Source organism: Plasmodium gonderi, assembly GCF_002157705.1.
Source record: "Plasmodium gonderi DNA, contig: Chr09, whole genome shotgun sequence".
NCBI classification, from domain to species: Eukaryota; Apicomplexa; class Aconoidasida; order Haemosporida; family Plasmodiidae; genus Plasmodium; species Plasmodium gonderi.
The window spans coordinates 163,398-182,457 of record NW_021628934.1 but is presented as its reverse complement, the minus strand read 5'-3'; the positions used below and the strand labels follow the sequence as shown (position 1 = coordinate 182,457).

Below are 19,060 nucleotides of genomic sequence, written 5' to 3'. Positions count from 1 at the left end.
CCAGCTTTTCACGCCCACGTTCCGGCCCCTTTCTTTTGATGCATTTTTTCTTTTTCTTTTTTTTTTTTTTTTTTTTTTTTGTTTATCTCATCATCATATGGAGAAATATACACATGTCATTTCCAAATAGTGAAATATTATCACATGTGACAAAAGGTGGTCTATATACATATTCTCCAATTTGTTTGTGTAATTGGGAGGTAGATTCTGAATTAGTTACATCTACCTCCACTTCTGCAGCATCTCGCAAACAAAGACATAATTTCTTATGGCGAAAGGGAAAGATACATTAGGAGCATGTCTAAATAAAAAAGAGTGTTCCAGTTAAATTACACTTTATTCTGAAAGACAATGCTTGTGCATACTTGAGTTTTATCACACATGATAGGTATTCAGGATGATACCTGAACTTTATCATGTGTGAATTTGTGTGTACACATAAATTTTGGACCAAAGTATGGAAAAATTCTTCGCTATGTTATCATTTCTTCATCTCACTTTTTTCTCTTTCTAGTTTTTTTTTTTTTTTTTTTTTTTTTTTAGTTTTAGTTCGTTTCATTTGCGTAAGGAATCATCTTATTTGAGGCATTTCTGCGAATCCGTCCTTGTTATCTTTTAATTATGTATATATATTTTTATATTTTTTTTTTGTTTTTTTTTTATATTTTTTTTATATTTTTTCAAAATTGGAAACTTTATAAAATAACGCTATTCTCCAAAGTGTTGACCACTTCTAACACGACAAGAAGTGAAGAAAGTGAAAAACAAGTTTAATTTCCTTTATAAGTCCATATTTATGTGTAGATTTCCCAGTGTCTTACTACTTGGGTGAGGTGTTCACTGCACGAGAAGTAACAGCAGATGTATGGTTATAATTTTATACATATGATTGTGTATGTTTGTATGTATGTGTGTAAGAAGATTTCTCAACATTTTGTTGTTAAGTGCAGATATGCTAACGTAACAAGATTGAAAACATTTAGTGTGTATGGAAAAGTGGCATGTAATACACATCTAGCTTTCACAAAATATGAAGGATGTTTCTTACATCTAGTTGTGTATGCATAATATGTGTGCACTTTTTTTTTTTTATTACTAACATGCAAAAATGAAAAGCTCTAGAGAAATTCAATGCGATGAATGCTACTTTTCAAAGAGTGGTCTATTCTTACTTTATACTATTAAAAATCAAATATTTTTAATGGAATCTGAATCCCTCAAGCTAAGGAGAATATACATCAACAGCTACAAAATAGATTCCATTGAATTTTCTAATGATGACATTCACTTTTTGGCGTTGGTCAAGAGTCATGGATATGTCTGTGTCTATTCATTTTTCACTACTGAAATTGTTAATAAAATTCAAGATCCTTTTCATTCATATTTATCTGCTTTCTTTTTGGGACAGGGGTCTAACATATGTATCCACAAATACGAGATGGTAATAAGAAGAACGCACACATAAGCGGTTGACCTCATAAGCGGTTAACTTCTTAAGCGGTTAACTTCTTAAGCGGTTAACTTTATAAGCAGTGGAGTGGATGACAATTGGGTCAATGTTTATGCTACCCAGTGTTTTGATTGCATTTCTGCTTTGCCATTTTTATATGGCGAGTATTTTCTCCGAGCATTTATGAAAAGACGGCATAGATGAGGAAAGATCGGGTGCAAAAAAAAAAAAAAAAAAAAAAAAAAAATATGGACACATCCATACAGATGTATATGCATATATACGACTTTGCCCATATATAGTGTGCTTAAAATGGTGAATGATTTTCACTTTGGTGTGACTTTGCATCGCTGTGATAGACATTACTATCCCGTTTTTTTTTTTTTTTTTTTTCTTCTTTTCACCTAACTCAGATGTGCATAAGTGTGTACGAAATAAAGAACACAGAAAAACCATTAGTAATTATAGAAAATGTGAAATCGAAAAAAAAAGCATATTGTCTTAGTGCAGGAAATGATATCCTTGGTTGTATAACAGAATTTAATAAACATAACAAAATAAATTTACTATGTTTGCAGAGTTACAAAATAAAAACTTTAATTACTTGCGTCAACTTTAATCCTAGTGCTATATTTATAACTAAATTGAACAATATTCTAACTTATAGTAATAAACACAAATCCGTACATGTATATAATTCCAATGGAGAGTTATTGCACGTGCATAACTTTGCCTCACATTTAGCATGTAAGGGAGATATAAAATTATTCAAGATTCTGTTTCTTTTTTACACATAATTCTTATTTATTTGTTCTTCTTGTAATTGGAGAAATGACAAAAGTTTGATTTACATATCGCATGTGTGCATTTTTTTAACATGCATTAAAAGCACAACTTTTTCCTCATTATCTCTTTATAGAAATTAGCGTAAACTTTTTTCGGTATTTTTCAGGCATAAACATCTTGTCAATAAATGAAGAACGGAATGTCATTTCTATGGGAATGCAAGATGGAGTTGTAAGCAGAAGTTGATAATAGAGTATACTCTTGTGGTTGTAGAAGAGGGAAGAAAGGAAAAAAAAAAAAAAAAAAAATTCACACATTTGAATTGTCCAAACTGGTACTGAGCATTCCTCTACATACTATGTTGTACCAAGCCATATACACACAGGCGTACCTGCATACGTACATACATACGTGTATGCATATATGTTTCGTTTTTACTTTGTTTTCAAAGGTTACCCTTTTAAGTTTAGACAATTTAAGAGAAATAAAAAAAATAATTTTGAGCGACATGCTCCTAATGAATGAGCAAATGGTAAAGCAGCAATAATAAAAAAGTAGCAATAATAAAAAAGCAGCAATAATAATAAAGCAGTAAAAAAACGTCCACTTTCGGGTGACACGTGCAGAAATGCTACATCTACGTGAAGGTGTTTTATGAGATAAAATTCACATGCTGGAATTGCAATGAACACATTATCACTATGCAGAAAATTTATAAAGAAAATACTTCCACGAGGAATGTTCTCAGAGGAGACTTAGTACATGAGTTAGTTTACATCTATATTGGGTTTAAAAAAAAAAAAAAAAAAAAAAAGGTTGTCTAACTATATTCGTGTGTGTTAATGAGGAAATGTCAAAAAACCGTGACATATCCCACCTTGCCATTGCCACTAGATGAGAATTTTGTTAAGGGATGTCATGATGACACCTGTATTAGAACCTCTGCATGGATGATATATCTTCACACAAGTGTATGAACATTTATGCAAGTCTTTTGCTAATGCATACTCGTCCAATTGGCCTGGCTGCTTCTATCAGTCATCACCCTCCATTGGTTCTTTTAACTCCTAAGGATAAATGTACTAAGCGGAAGGAAAGCGTGTTTTTCGTTTTACAGCAACGGTAAAAAAGAAAAATAAAATAAAATAACTGAAATGAATGAGAATGTGTGTTGGGGAAAAGCTTCCTTTTCTCTCCATTTTCTTTACCTTGATTCGGTTGTGTATTACCCCCTCCACGCTTAACATGTATATAAATTAATTCTTTTCTTAACAGTATCGGAAGGTGTTAAAGAAGGAGAATACAAATTAAAGTGTGAAAAGGTATTCCAGCTTTGAAAAGAATTTTTTTTTTTTTTTTTTTATTCAAGATTAAGAGTTTTCAATAGTATACTTTTAAAAAAAAAAATAGAAGTTATTTTTGTCTAAATTTGAAAAATATTCATAACCACATCTCACAGGACAAATACAATTATTTTGTTCAGGAAGAGATAACGGACATGTGTCTCAAAATAGGGATTACTTTTTTATCTTTCAGTTTATGTGGAACTTACATGTCAATCATAAGTGGTATGTAGAGATGGTCGTTCAGAGTATCCAAAGTGATGAGACGCGAGTGGGAGAACATGATTTTGTGCCTATGAATGTGTGCTTACTGTTGTGAAGATTTGCACATGTGATCCTGAGAAGAACACTCATTTGTTTCATGTCATTAGAATTATACCTTTTAGCACCCCCTCCCCAAAGAGAAATATAAATAATAGGTTGTGTCGAATGGGAGATGATATTCTCCAGAACATGCAATAGCTTGTACGGTGTGGCTTTTGAAAAGTTATCGCTACCTCAATACTATGAATTGAATGAACATATACACATTCCTAAATGCAAACCTTTTCAGAAAGCCATAATAACGTAATCAGGATTTACAAAACAGAAAGTTATACCTGTGTAGCCATATTGCAACAAAAAAAAAAAATAACAAGTGCACAATGGGATAATATTCTCGGCAAGGCAAGGTTAAAAATAATAAAATAAAAAAAAGACGATTTTTCTCCCTTGCTATATGCTGAAATAGTATGGCAAAAAAAAAAAAAAAAAAAAAAAAAAAAAAAAATTGGCTAATTTCTTCCCATATTTTATGTTGAAATAGTATGACAAAAAAAATGGGTCAATTTCCTCCCATATTTTATGTTGAACTAATATGATAATATATCATGGGGATATATGTTATCACTTTAACTTCATCAGGCTTCTCATTTGCACAAATTCTCCACATTTGTTTGTGTGGCTACCGCACGAGTGCACAATACTTGAAATGCCATATGATGGTATGTCCTTAAAAGCATCTTATATGCCTTCATGTATGCACGGCCTCATGAGCACACAAATTCTTCAGCTCACTTTACCTGTCTCTTTCCAACCTTTACTCTATCTAACCCTCAGGTTTCAAGTGCAAGGAGGCAAAATGGAATTGCGATGGGATGGCCCTGCTGTCTAAGAGTGAGGTACTGTTCCTTGCACGCAAGTCTGCCCGCATGGCAAAGTACATAAGAACTGTGAACATATGAGCTGTGTGCATGTATATATTCATATAAACAATTGTCGACCCCCAATTATATATATTTTCTATATATATCTGTGAAGATGACTAGAAAAGTACAACAAGTGCTGATTTATTTTGACGTATACAGAACAGCTTTGTAGTATTTCACTTGAAAGGCACGGATTTTGCAGAAGCGAAGGGGACATGAGAACCTATTCACGATGAGATATATGATAACTGAGGATAAGCAACTTTCTTAGAAAAACAAAAAGTATAATTGCTAGTACAGTTTACTTCCTTAGTATGCATCTGCATAGAAAAGTGGTTTTATCAAAATTTCAAGTACCTCCATTCGAGAGAAAAAAAAAAATCCTGGCAAAATTATAACAAAATAGTGAAAAAATAAAAAAAGAACCAATATTGAAAAACTCAGTTTGAAAAATACTCCTAACATGATTTAATTTAAAAAGAAATTACATATTCAAAACTTAAGCCTTCGAAATGATGACATAAGAAAATAAAAAAAAAAAAAAAAGTAACCCCTTTTGTTCATTAGAAAACCTTTTCAACAAAAACCAATAATGCCTAAAAAATATTGTTCTTTCGAATGAAAGAATAAATTAATATACAAACGAATAATTACGCATATTATATCTCGTCAAAAAAAGAAAAAAAACTTTTGCAAAAAATTTTTGCAATTCTTTTGTAGAACATATAATAACTACACATCAATTCTTTAACAAATATGTTTAAATATAAACATATATATATGAACACATATCCATGTATGTGTTTGTGGTGTCCTTTTTTTTTTTTTTTTTTTTTTTCTTTATTGTAAAAATGATATTATGTGAAAATATAATGGCTTCTAGTGAAGCCTTCTTAAAGTTGTTTATTTAAATCTAACTTAAAAAAAAAAAAAAAAAAAATTCTGAAAGAATATATATAGCAAAACATATATAAACTACATATGGAATGAAAATCTTAAACATACTGCGAAATTTGTTCAAATATATATGTATATTACACAAGGCAAACACATATATATATGTTTTTTCCGTGAAGATCTTAAAACAGAATAAAATAAACGAATTTGTCCTAAAAAGACAATACATTTATGTCATTTGTTTAAAACTATCAACCGTTAAAATACGCGGTAATGTGCCTCTCATGACATGTGCACGTCCAGACACACACATATATATATATATATATATACATACACATATGGGTATGAGGACATGTACATATAGACATGAACATTTTTGTACATAACGCCTCCGTCTTTTTATTATAGCATTCGTATTAATTAGGTATAAAATATGATAAGCATTCTCTGTTGTGCAAACATAACTATACACACTTAACATGTACAAAATTCAGTTTTTCACTATGAATGAATAAATAAAAGGACAATTATTCAGTGGGTTTGAAGAAGAAGAAAAGCTAATTGGTCTATGAAACAGGTATGTCTATTTCATTAGTACCAAAAAAGTTCCTTCCACTACAATACCATTTTATTGTCCTTTTGTCTAATTATATTCTTCTCTTTATATATACTACATTTTTGTTATCTTCTTTCAATTTTTTTTTTTATTTTTTTGGGAATATTTTATATATATATATATATATATATTTTTTTTTCACGTTTTTATGTCACTTTTTTTTTTTTTTTTTTTTTTTTTTTTTTTTTTTTTATAACATTTTTAGATATATCACATTAAATTTTTCACTTAATGGGTTTTTCTGTTTTTTTTCTTTTTTTTTTTTTTTTTTTTTTTTTTTTTTTTTTTTTTTTTTTTTTTTTTTTTTTTTTTTTTTTTTTTTTTTTTTTTATTTTTTCTTTTTTATAACATTTTTAGATATATCACATTAAATTCTTCACTTAATGGGTTTTTCTTTTTTTTTTTTTTTTTTTTTTTTTTTTTTTTTTTTTTCTTTCCCTCTTCTTCTTCTTCATCTTCCTATTCTAGCAAAAAGCACAAAAAAACTACGACAAAAATTACTTGGATGTAAATTTTGTAACAGCTTTTGTTCCTTCAGAGACTGCGTGCTTAGCTAATTCTCCCGGTAATACCAATCTGATGGCAGTTTGAATTTCTCGTGATGACAAAGTGTCCCTTCGTGTGTATTTGCATAATCTTGATGCTTCAGTTGCAATTTTTTCAAAAGTATCAACAAGGAAAGAGTTCATAATGTTCATGGATTTTCTTGAAATACCAGTGTCTGGGTGAACTTGTTTCAAAACTTTAAATATGTAAAGTCCATAGCTGTCATATCTTGACTTTTTTCTCTTTTTCTTTCCATCTGCTGCACCTGTTGCGGCTTTTTTGGCTTTAGCTGGCTTTTTCGATACCATTTTGTGATACAAAAAAAATGTATTATATAAAGTGTAACGTGTTACTTTGTGGAAAAATGAAAAAAAAAAAAAAAAAAAGTGATTATAAAAACTGAACGAAGAAAATTTGATAAATTTTTTATGAAAAATAAATTTGGAATTTTATTATAAAAATCTTAAAATATACTTTAAAATATATATTTTTTTTAAATATTATTTTTAAATATTGCAAAAAGAAAAAAAAAAATAAAATAAATAAAGGAATAAAAATAAAAAACAAAATAAAGCAAAACAAAAAAAAAAAAAAATAAAATAAAATAATGAATAAATATAAATGAGCACTTTAAATAGTAATTAAAAATATGACCATTTAAAAAAAAAAAAAAAAAAAAAAAAAAGCATATGTACATGTATGTGTGCATTACAAACAATAATTTTTTATATATAATATGGTATTTTTTTTTTTTTTTTTAACGATGCGTTTTGTATGCACACGCGAATATGACAAATAATGGCAGCTCTTCGCTATATATTTATGCATACCAGCACACTAAAAGATGGAAAAAGAAAAAAAAAAAAAAAAAAAAAAAGTTCATGCTGTGTGCCCCGCTCATGTCACGTAAATTGATAATATTAAAATGGACTCACACCACCTCGTATGCTCGCCCTTTGGTGTATCACATAAATTGATATTAATATATATATTATGTGAGTTGCTCATGTTGTATGACGCGATAATATCGCCTGACCCGTTCATAATTTTTTGATAATTCTAAAACTTGCCCTTTGCTTGGAAATGAATACGCAATTATACACACGTGTATATATGCACTTCTTCCATTGTGTTGTGAGACTTTGATCAAAAATGCGATGCAACTTTTTCGTGTTTTGTATTTTTGTTATGCGCGTAGATGTATTTTCCTCCGTGTGCATGTAACTATGCGCAAGGCCGGGCAGGTGGGCAGTTTTCGCTGCATGTACATCATTTTGTGTGCATGTAACATATATATGCATCACATATATGCATCACATATATACATTACATGTAAGCATTACATATATGCATAAAATATATGCATTACATGTATAAATTATATATAAATATATAAACACTTGTGTGCTTAAATATACATAAACCCTTTTATATATTTGAGCGCTTTCACAAACACTCATGTATGCACACAAATTTACTTCTCTGAACCTTTTGTTCAAAACACAGTGTATGCTCCTGTTTTCGTCAATACTATGGGCTAGGATTTTGTTTAGTCAGTATGACTTATATGTGAGATGGATCGATCCCCCCATCCCCCATTTATACTTAATCATATAAAGTAGTATTTGTACAAATATGAAAAAAGAAGAAAAAAAAAAATGGTTTCATATTTTCCATTAGGATAAACATGTTTGATTATTTGTTCCATTTCATTTAAAATGAAAACTGTTTAATGCAGATCATTGATCATTATATATGTATAACACACGTCTGTTATTCGCGGGTAGCATCCCTTCTGCGAATAATTGTAAAAAACTAAAATGAATCTTTAAGGAATACCAAATTAGTACGTATATAAGTATATATATATATATATATATATATATATATTTTTTATGTATACACACGTGCTTACATATAAACATATAACAAAGAGCATTCCATTTTTTCCACTCTTTGTGTCAAACCGAGTATACACAAATTTACTCCAGAAAAAAATAAAATAAATGGAAAGAAAAGTGAACATCAGAAAGTTCCAATTTTATGCCTTTATTTTGTTGCAAATTTAGAACTCATTCCAGAAAGAAAAGGCCTTGTACATGCATTTTTTGGCATCCGTAACTCCCTTTTTAGTAAATTTTTCGAGTTACACTATAATTTTTTCCCCCTTAAAATATAGCATATAATTGCAAAGTAGCATACGAGGTTAATACTATAAAGTACAGATAAAGGATCATTAATGCTCCTTCCGGTTTATACATATATCCTTCTATTGGTGTAAGGCGAAATTTCTGTTCATCCATATGATGACACCCATTTCTTTTTGCAAAAACATTCACAAAAATATGTATATATATATATATATATTGTGGACATACAAGAATGCACTGGAAATTAGGCAAAAAAAGAATATTTTTTTTCCGTGAGAAAAACAGCATACATATTTTCTATACATTTTTGGGAAAATATATATGTACTAGACACATGAATAACATCCTATGTTCTTTACTGTTTTGTCTGTTCAATAATTGTGCACTATAAGTATTGTAAAAAAAAAAAAAAAAAAAAAAAAAAAATGAAAGTTGTAATGTTTAAAAACGGAAGAGTTAAAGTACAACTCTGATTCGTATGAATCGACAAAACACTACACGAATAAGAGGGTTGTGCTGGGAGGGAAAAGCAAGCATTTCATTAGTTCGAGTAGACATAAAGGTATGACACTCTTACGATGTCAGATATTTCTTTAAATTTTAAATGTTAGGAATAATAAGAATAAAGGAATGCGAGCCCAAGGTGATGACAGCTATATCATAAAGTTAGCGTATTGTTTGCTTACAATAGTTTGCGAACGTAAAAGAGAATTTTACAAGAGTGTCCAATATGCACGTACCCAAATTTAATACCTTTGAAAAGAAATGCATAAAATGTGATTTCATGCATATATTTATAAGTGTTCATTTTACATAATATCCTTTTTGGATATTCTCTTAAAAATATATATATAAAAAAATACAATTCTAAAACTGAAACCTTTTACAAAGATAAACATTTTTCAGTTGTTTGGGTAAACAAATTTGCATTATATATCTGTGCAATTAAAAATGTTCCCAAATTAATCATTTGGTTTAAATTTTATTTATCAATGAGCCAGTTAGTTCATTCAAAGGCGTATAGGAAAGTAAAATTCGGTACGTATATGTATATAACCCCTTAATTCGGGCATAAAAATAGGGACAAGTCCGGCTACACATAAGATGTAGAAATAATTTCCTAAGATACAGGAAATAATTAGTAGAAATGTCAACTGAACGGAGTAGCAAAGGCATTGCCATTGTGTCGCGCATACGTGTGTCCAAATGTATATGATGGGCACGTGTTGAATTTATAGCAAAAATGAACACACACACACACCCAAAGGCGTATGTAATGTGTACATAATGTTAAATATATATACATAAATGTGCTATATTGCGATGGCTTTTTAATAGGATTTGAATAATCTCCATGTTGTAACTTATTTTTCGCGTGAAAAATGATTTTTAACTTCTTTTTTCCCATGTACCATATTTTCAAGAATTTTTTGCATTTTAAAAATATGACACCCCCCCATCCGAAACACATTATAAGGAGGCTGTGTGCATTTTAAACTCATTTCTCATTTTTTTTTTTTTTTTTTAATTTACCAGTGATGCTAAAATAAACAATAATTGCTCTCGCGGTGAAGTGATTTTATATATGTGAAGAAATATGTACATTCAGCATGACCATTTGGCTATTACAGACGTGCATGCATGAGAGTAGACTTTGCGCATGTCCTAGTATATGCATTTACGATATATGTACACACGGTATGCACAAATGTATATATGTGCATATATATGTGCATATATATATGCATGATATGTACATGCGAATGTGCATTTTGCAATTTTTCTATGGCAATATATAAGGGGAGAGGAAGGAGTGTTCTCATTCCTTTTCTCCCCTTGCATGTCACTCAGCCTGTAGGATTTGCATATTACGTGTTTTTGAAAAATTCGCATGAATTGCATTTCAGCTTGCCGGAGAGAGCAAAGCAGATATAAATATGCACGTTTACATATGTACAAATTTGTATATATATATATATATATATATATTATATGTGTATGTACAAGTGGAATGGCGCGAAACTAGGCCATTGATGCAGTTAATTATTATTATATATATTTATATTATTTATTTTTGCATTTCCTTAATAATCTGCTCCCCGAGAAAAGATAAAATTTAATCAATATGTACATTCTGCATTAATATATATATATATATATATAAAAGTATTTATATATGTATATGCATACATAATGTTATTGCAAATATTATGTACTGACTCGTGTATCAGGTTTATATATATATATTTATATATAAATTACTTGAAACCCTTTTCGACTCAAAACTCATTTAAAAAAAAAAAAAAAAATACAGCATACCGAGCATACGGAATGGAAAGCTGAAATGCATATTTAAAAAAAAAAAAAAAAAAAAAAAAAAATCAAAACGTGACGTAAAAATACGCAACGTAGCAAAAGGAAGATGCGATAAGAAAGTGTGCGAAATGATGCGAAGTGTAGCGAAATGATGAGAAGTGTTCCGAAATGATGAGAAGTGTTCCGAAATGATGCGAGGTGATGCAAAAAAATATTGCGATATGATGCAAGTTGATGCGAGGTGAGGAGGAATAAATTGATACACTCAAAAAATATCTCAAAATTAAAAAAAAAAAAAGAAATGCAAAACCCCAATTTTAGCATTAATTAAAATAAAATTCTGAGCCGTTTACAAATTTATAAATTTTATTTTTTTTCCAAAAAAATTTGTCGATGAAATTTAAAAAAAAAAAAAAAAAAAATATATACATATAATATAAAATTACATATGTAAAAAAAAAAAAAAAAAAAAGCAATATTTAAAATAAATTAAAATATTTTATCATTAAAAAAAAAAATTAACAAAAATATTTACTTTTTTTTTTTTTTTTTTTTTTTTTTTTTTTTTTTTTTCAAAAAAAATCACTTTTTTTTTTTTTTTTTTTAAATTTTAATTAAAAATATTCCTTTTTTTTTTTTTTCAAATTTACCATTTTTTTTTTTATTTTATAAATTAAATAACGTAATCGAAAATGTCAGGAAGAGGAAAAGGTGGAAAAGGTTTGGGAAAGGGAGGAGCCAAGAGGCACAGAAAGATTTTAAGAGATAACATTCAAGGTATCACAAAACCAGCCATCAGACGTTTGGCAAGAAGAGGAGGTGTTAAGCGTATTTCTGGTTTAATATACGAAGAAATTAGAGGAGTATTAAAAGTTTTCTTAGAAAATGTAATTAAAGATTCCATCATGTATACTGAACATGCAAAGAGAAAGACTGTTACTGCTATGGATATTGTATACTCATTGAAAAGACAAGGAAGAACATTATATGGTTTTGGTGGTTAAATAGGATATTTCCCACGAGAAGTGCAAAAAGTGCGAAAAATGCAAAAACTTTGTTTTTGCAAATTTTCCAGAATCGAAGAAGAAGAAGAAGAAGAAAAGAAGAGCAAAAGAAGAAGAAAAAAAAGGATTATTTTTTTTTTTTACTATATTTTATTTATACAGCCTTACACTCATATTCTGTTAAAAATGTGGTTGTAATGTCATATAAATAAATATATGTTTAAAAAAGAGAGAAAAAAAAAAAAAAAAAAAAAAAAAAAAAAAAAAAAAAAAAAAAAAAAAATATAAAAAAAAAAAAAAAAAAAAAAAAAAAAAAAAAAAAAAATTTTTTTTTTTTTTTTTTTTTTTCCTTTTTTTTTTTTTCACACAAATATTATATATATAATCTATGGTTATATAAATAGTATGAATTCTTTTTTTTTTTTTTTTTTTTTTAAGGCTTCACTAGAAGCCATTCATTATTAACAATTTAACAAAACAATAAAACTACTCTTGCATTAGTTGCACACAATTAAAATAAAAAATTTTGAATAGTTTTTATTTAATTTGTAAGAATTTTATATATGCAAATTTTTTGTGTATATATGGTGTTTGTCAATGGGTTTTTTTTTTTTTTTTTTTTTTCCTTTTCATCAAATTAAAACTAGTTTTGTAACATTAAAGGAAATATGTGAAACTGGTTATTTTATTTTCGTTCTAGACAAACTTTCATTTTGTCTACCATTTTGAGACAAAGTTATAGCTATATTAAAAGTAAATATTTATAAGAGGGGGAAAGGGAAAGGAGGTTTTTATTTTGTCCACATTTTTTGTTTAATTTTAGGAAAATATACATATTCCAAAGGTAAAATATAAAAACCCATGAAATTGTTTATATATATATATATGTACATGTTTGAACATCCCATTTTGTTAGTTGGCAAAAGGTGATCATTAGTATTTTCCCGTTCGATTGTTGTAGAGGGAAGCGTGGTGAAAAAAGAAAAAATCTTAATTGTGTTGTGTTTTTTTTTAATTGATGGGGAAAAGAACTAACTATATTCATATGTACATAAAATGATCTGATTGGTCAATTCGTGCTTTATGTATTTTATTTTATTTTTTTTTTTTTTCTACGGTATATTTTGTGAAGGAATGGAGAAGCAAAAAATAAAATTTTTTAACCCTATTGTGTCTACTACAATGTTTGAGAAAGTACAGGGTATATAAAGAATTGGACTATACTATCAAATTCGATTGATATGTTATGTCATTATTTGTCATATCCCATCATGCTTCATCATAATTTATCGTGTTTTACCTTGTTCTATTTTTCTTTAATTTTTTTAATTTTCTTTAATTTTTATGAGGGTGAAATGACCCTTGACTGAAACCCCACCCGAGAAATAAAGTGTAATAGAAAACCTGATTTGCAATCCTTAAAATAGGTGGTATAACCCAACAAATGGAAATATTTTTGCTACTTATTTTGAGGGTTTACACAAACAAATGCCATCTGATTTCCCATGGGTAAGGTAAACAGTATCTACATGTTCCTTTTCTCAGGGTGGATGGGGAGGATAATTTTGTAATTCTGTAAAAATTGTGCATAATGAGATTGTATCTGAATATTTGAAACATTGTGAAAAATGCTGAAGTGAACATTGAGAGGGGATAACAAAAAAAAAGAAATAAAAAAAAAAAAAAAAAAAAAATGAACGAGCAGTTACAAGAGTACAAAGAAGGTGAAGAAATATAGCAGTTCTCTCCAAATCATTTCCAACGATTAATACACGGGGAGTATAAGAAATTTCTCGTGCTCTTAAAACAGGGATGAGGAGTATGACAGATCTTGTATAAAAATTAGGCAATGTTGTAAAGTAAAAATGTAATTCCATGTAATTATAAATGTCGTGTTACCACACATAAAAACACACATGTATACTAAAACAAAGAGGACAAACATTGTGTGGTGAAAATGGAATATGAAAATAAATGCTTAGGTCAAAATGGAAAATGCGTAGAGATGGAGGGAGAAGAAACCCCACTCATCTTATACTTTGCACAAATGCACTGTCGAATTTGGAATCGCGTCCTTTCACTTGTGTACGGTGAGACGGGAGAGGCGGGAGAGGCGGGTGAGACGGGTGAGACGGGAGAAGCGGGTGAGACGGGTGAGACGGGAGAGGCGGGTGAGACGGGTGAGACGGGTGAGACGGGTGAGGCGGGAGAGGCGGGTGAGAAAGTCTAAAGAGGGAACTTTCCTTATCCTTTCTTTCAAGGTTCTCCTTTTCATCCTATGAAATTTAGAAGGCATGGATCATCCATGATTGCATGTAGGCGTGTGTGAATATCAACGTTGCAGGGTATACCAAAATGAGCAAGCATAGAAACAAGCGACATGTACGTTAAAAAGGCGAGAAATAGCCATATTGACAGGACAAACAAAATAGTTAATAATACAATCCGATTTAAAAGAAAAATATAAAAATAAAGATAAAGGCAAATATATGACGAAGATATACAGGGAGTGCAATTTGAATCACACAAGTATAGATATGTTGATCATATAGATTGGTAAAATAAAATGTGGAACTAAAACTGTGGCACGCATGTATATATGTGTGTGTGTCTTTTTCGTTTTTTTTTTTTTTTTTTTTAAAGAACAAATATATATATGGATAGGCGTATATGCCACCTCTTAACAAGAAACTGTAAACATGAAAACGATTATGGTAGAATGAAAACAGAACTGACATATAACTGTGATGGAAATGTGTAAAAGAAAAAATAACAGTAGATATTTCTTTTCAAATTCTGTTAAAAATTTTGAGACATCCCTTCTGTCCACTCCCCGCAAAAAAAAAAAAAAAAAAAATAAATAAAATAAAATAAACTTATGCTTTAGAATGAAAAGGCGTGATAATACTCGCTCCCTAATGGAGATCAAAGTTTTATGACACTTCTAAAAGCATAAAACAAGGAAAAGAGACTTATAGCACACGAACGCATAACCCTTCCACATATCGTTTCTTCATGGATTTCCATTTTAATTACTAGTTAATTAGGAGAATATTTGTGTTTCACATCAAATGAGGCACATATTCAGAGGTGTTCACAATTATAACGTATGGTCATTCTAAGTTCAAGTCTCACAACCCTCCTGCAACATCGTCACTGCAACATCGTCACTGCAACATCGTCACTGCAACATCGTCACTGCAACATCGACACTGCAACATCGACACTGCAACATCGACACTGCAAAAACTCCGGTTGAGTTATCCAAATAACACAATGAAAAAAAATGAAAAAAAATGGGGAAAAAAAAAAAAAACAATGATAAATGAGAAATGTTGTATACTTGCCGTTCATGCATAGGAAACAACTGAGGTGTGTATGTAGACGTGTGAAAAAGGACAAGCTGTCTGGATATGTATGATGTTCCATTGTGCAAGCATTAAAATTGGACAAACAGCGAGAAGTGCTGATTTGAAAAAATGTTCTAAAAAAAAAAAAAAAAAAAAAGAAAGATCACAGAAGTGGGGAGTGAGTAAATTTTCGTGACAAATTTTTTTTTTCCCAAGATGAGAATATGTTTTTAATATATTATACTGTATAAAGTTATGAAGAAAATTTAAAATAATCATAATCATTTGTAAATTAATGATCTCTGAAAAAGTTTGGAACCATTTTGATATTATTTTTGTACAGATTATGACAGTTGACATTCATAAGTTCCTTATAACGATTCCTTTGTATCTTATTATGGATTCCATTTTTTATCAAATTTGTGTTAGGAATATTGTATTCAGTACATAAACTGTTTTTATTATTTTTCACATTCAAGTGGTTTTTTCTTTCTTCAGTAGTATAGCTGAATGGTGTATCATACATGAAACTTTCTTCGCAATGTTTATAAACATTTGGTGGGATATTTGCATAACAACTGTTATAACAGTTTTTATTGTTACGGTAAATGGAACTGGTCATATCATCACTAGTATTGAGTACTTCGTTTGAATGGCAATATTCAAAGGGAAGAGGAATACAATGAAGTTGAGGAGCAGGTGGTGGTGGTAGAGAAGGGGGTGAAGAGGGCGAAATGGGTGAAGAGGGTGAAATGGGTGAAGAGGGCGAAATGGGTGAAGAGGTCGAAATGGGTGAAGAGGTCGAAATGGGTGAAGAGGTCGAAATGGGTGAAGAGGTCGAAATGGGTGAAGTGGGCGAAATGGGTGAAGTGGGCGAAATGGGTGAAGAGGGCGAAATGGGTGAAGTGAGCGAAATGGGTGAAGAAGGAACTGTAGGGAAAAAAAGCATATTGGACCTTACTGGTGTGTGTGATAAGTTTATATGATTATTTGTTACATGTATTTTCCTACTTTGAGTAAAGTCATATGGAATTTCTATTTCCTGTTGAATCATAGTTTTCATGAGATCATTATGTGGAATGAAATGCATAGGGGATGATAAAATTTCAGAAACATTTTGTGTTGGTAGGTAATCTTCCATCTTCTGTTGTTGCAAGTTAATGTATTCATTTTGTTTTATTAGCATGACAGTATTTTCATTCCTTTCATTTCTTTGCTCGTTATTTGTTAAGTTGTAAATGGGTATATTTTTTCCATACGGAACCATCTGTTCTTCAAAAATACATACTGATGTTTTGAATTTTCTTTTTTTATTTTCAATTAGACGTTCAAAGAGGTCTATATAACTGTTGCAATTTTTAGTTGTTGTACCTCCCCCTTGGTGCGGGTGAATCAATTCGTTCGTACCAATTGAGTAAGGAGAGTTTACATTCTTGAAATCAACACTGTCTCGAAGGGTTATCATTTCATCATTTTGTGTTTTTTTCACTTTTGACGAAGCATCACCCGTTTTTTTTCGAGATGGCCTTCTCTTCTGTCTAGTGGCAGTTCCAGTAGTGGCAGTTCCAGTAGTGGCAATTCCAGTAGTGGCAGTTCCAGTAGTGGCAGCTGCATATTCATCTGCTGATTTTCCCACGTTTGATTTTATGAAAACGCAATTGTTTCTACTTCTTAAATCGTGGGATCCATTCAATGGCTCTTTTGAGAGACTTTTGCTAGAATTTCTAAAGTAGGAATTTACAATTTTGTAATTATCTTCGAATTTGATATTTCCAATGAAAGAAGTCGTATTAGTATTGTCACAGCACACAGGTAGAAAAACATTATTTATGTTATCTGATTGCTGATTTGGAAATCTTTCAAGGAGTGCAGTTTTTGCATAATGAGGTATGACGGCATTACTACTGCTGTTGCCATCATTTTTTATTCTTTGATTGTTAAAATAGTAGTATTTTTTTTCCTCATTACAAAGTGGTATGGGTGAATAGCAGTTTTCTTCCTTTTCGAATGTGTCTGGATGTGTGTGTGCATGCGTATGTACATGGGCGTGCATGTGATTTGGTAGAATGGTATTATAATTTCTTAACTTCCTTGACTCACTTGACTCCCTTGACGCATAACATGGTTTTTTATGCATGAGTGGGGGTAAATCTTGCACTGGGTTCTGATTTAGAATCCATGTTATGTATTTTTTTTCAGATGCATATAGGTTAACATTTCTTCGTAGCATGTTGAAATATCTTAACCAAGGATGGTGTGAAGCGATCAATGAATTTGGCATCCTTTTACTTGGGTCAAACTGTAACAGCTTCTCACATAAATCCTTAGCTAAAGGGTAATTATTAAATGATAATAAACTAAAATTAATTCCTTTTTTCTCTTTTTTTAAAAGTATATCTTTTGTATTTTTATAGTTCACCATGAGACACATTGGTAACGGAGTAATTCCTGTCATTAGGATGAAGAAAATTATTCCTATAGACCACATATCTGATAACACTGAATATTTGAACCCCTTTATGATTTCAGGTGCTATATACCCATAGGTACCAACTAGCTTTAGTTGTTTTTTCTCTAATGTGGATTTGATGCACTTTTTTGGAACATGAATACATTGTGAAAAGTTAGTATTTCCACTTGGAGTGTTACTATCTCGTGTTTTGGCACTTGTCGAATGTATAGTTATTACTTCTTCACTGCATGCATTACCACTTTTTGCATTATTCCCTAATATTGTAGTGTATCCTGATTTGTGTACATTTTTCCCTTGTTGGAATTTGCTCAATTCCACAGATGTAGTAGCTTGCTTGTGTTCTATGTTTCTTGCCTGCGTCTGTTTGCACAACTGGGTGGATTCATAAGGAGTTGCACATGCAGCTGCATTTGTTCCTGCACTCGGTGCGGTACCCAGTGCTGTACCATGTGTTGCAGGGATTGTTAGATTTACCCCCACATCTGCCAGTACAGAAGCAGAGACAGTTGAGCACAAGTGTTGGTAATGATACGATTCATATGGGGATATAAACTGACAGGTATCGAAATCTATGAGAACTAGCTCATAATTATACTCATATGTTTCATCTTTTCTTTTTTTATTTCTGAACATTAAGTTTTCTGGTTTTATATCTCTATGAATAATATTATGATGATGTAAATAATTAACGGCTTGAAATATTTGACTAAGTATATATTTACATACATTTTCTTTGACTTGTTTTTTGTAAACTAAAAAACTGAATAATTCTTTTCCATGTAGCTTTTCCATAATCATGTAAAAGTTTTTATCATCATCATATATATCATATATTTTCATAAGATTTTTATGTTCCTTAAGGGATATAATATATTCAATCATATGTTCCCATGTGTCTCCAAATGCACTTAAAACTTTTTTTTTATTAATTATTTTCAT

General features: G+C 30.1%; 4 protein-coding genes across 4 annotated transcripts; 2 read left to right on the top strand and 2 right to left on the bottom strand.

The window, feature by feature from the left end:
* Positions 1-1,108: 1,108 nt before the first annotated feature.
* PGO_090280 (hypothetical protein, conserved) lies at positions 1,109-4,802 on the top strand (the record flags this gene model as incomplete). The annotated part of the gene is made up of 11 exons (XM_028687618.1): positions 1,109-1,441; positions 1,864-2,197; positions 2,403-2,467; positions 2,688-2,768; positions 2,944-3,002; positions 3,309-3,358; positions 3,512-3,558; positions 3,720-3,801; positions 4,133-4,250; positions 4,483-4,562; positions 4,678-4,802. 11 exons carry the CDS (start codon positions 1,109-1,111, stop codon positions 4,800-4,802), a joined length of 1,374 nt encoding a protein of 457 aa, XP_028543419.1.
* A 1,977-nt stretch (positions 4,803-6,779) lies between these two features.
* Positions 6,780-7,136, bottom strand: PGO_090270 (histone 2B; the record flags this gene model as incomplete). The annotated part of the gene is made up of 1 exon (XM_028687617.1): positions 6,780-7,136. One exon carries the CDS (start codon positions 7,134-7,136, stop codon positions 6,780-6,782), a length of 357 nt encoding a protein of 118 aa, XP_028543418.1.
* A 4,850-nt stretch (positions 7,137-11,986) lies between these two features.
* PGO_090260 (histone H4) lies at positions 11,987-12,298 on the top strand (the record flags this gene model as incomplete). The annotated part of the gene is made up of 1 exon (XM_028687616.1): positions 11,987-12,298. One exon carries the CDS (start codon positions 11,987-11,989, stop codon positions 12,296-12,298), a length of 312 nt encoding a protein of 103 aa, XP_028543417.1.
* Positions 12,299-15,940: 3,642 nt separating this feature from the next.
* PGO_090250 (protein kinase domain containing protein) lies at positions 15,941-19,060 on the bottom strand (the record flags this gene model as incomplete). The annotated part of the gene is made up of 1 exon (XM_028687615.1): positions 15,941-19,060. One exon carries the CDS (start codon positions 19,058-19,060, stop codon positions 15,941-15,943), a length of 3,120 nt encoding a protein of 1,039 aa, XP_028543416.1.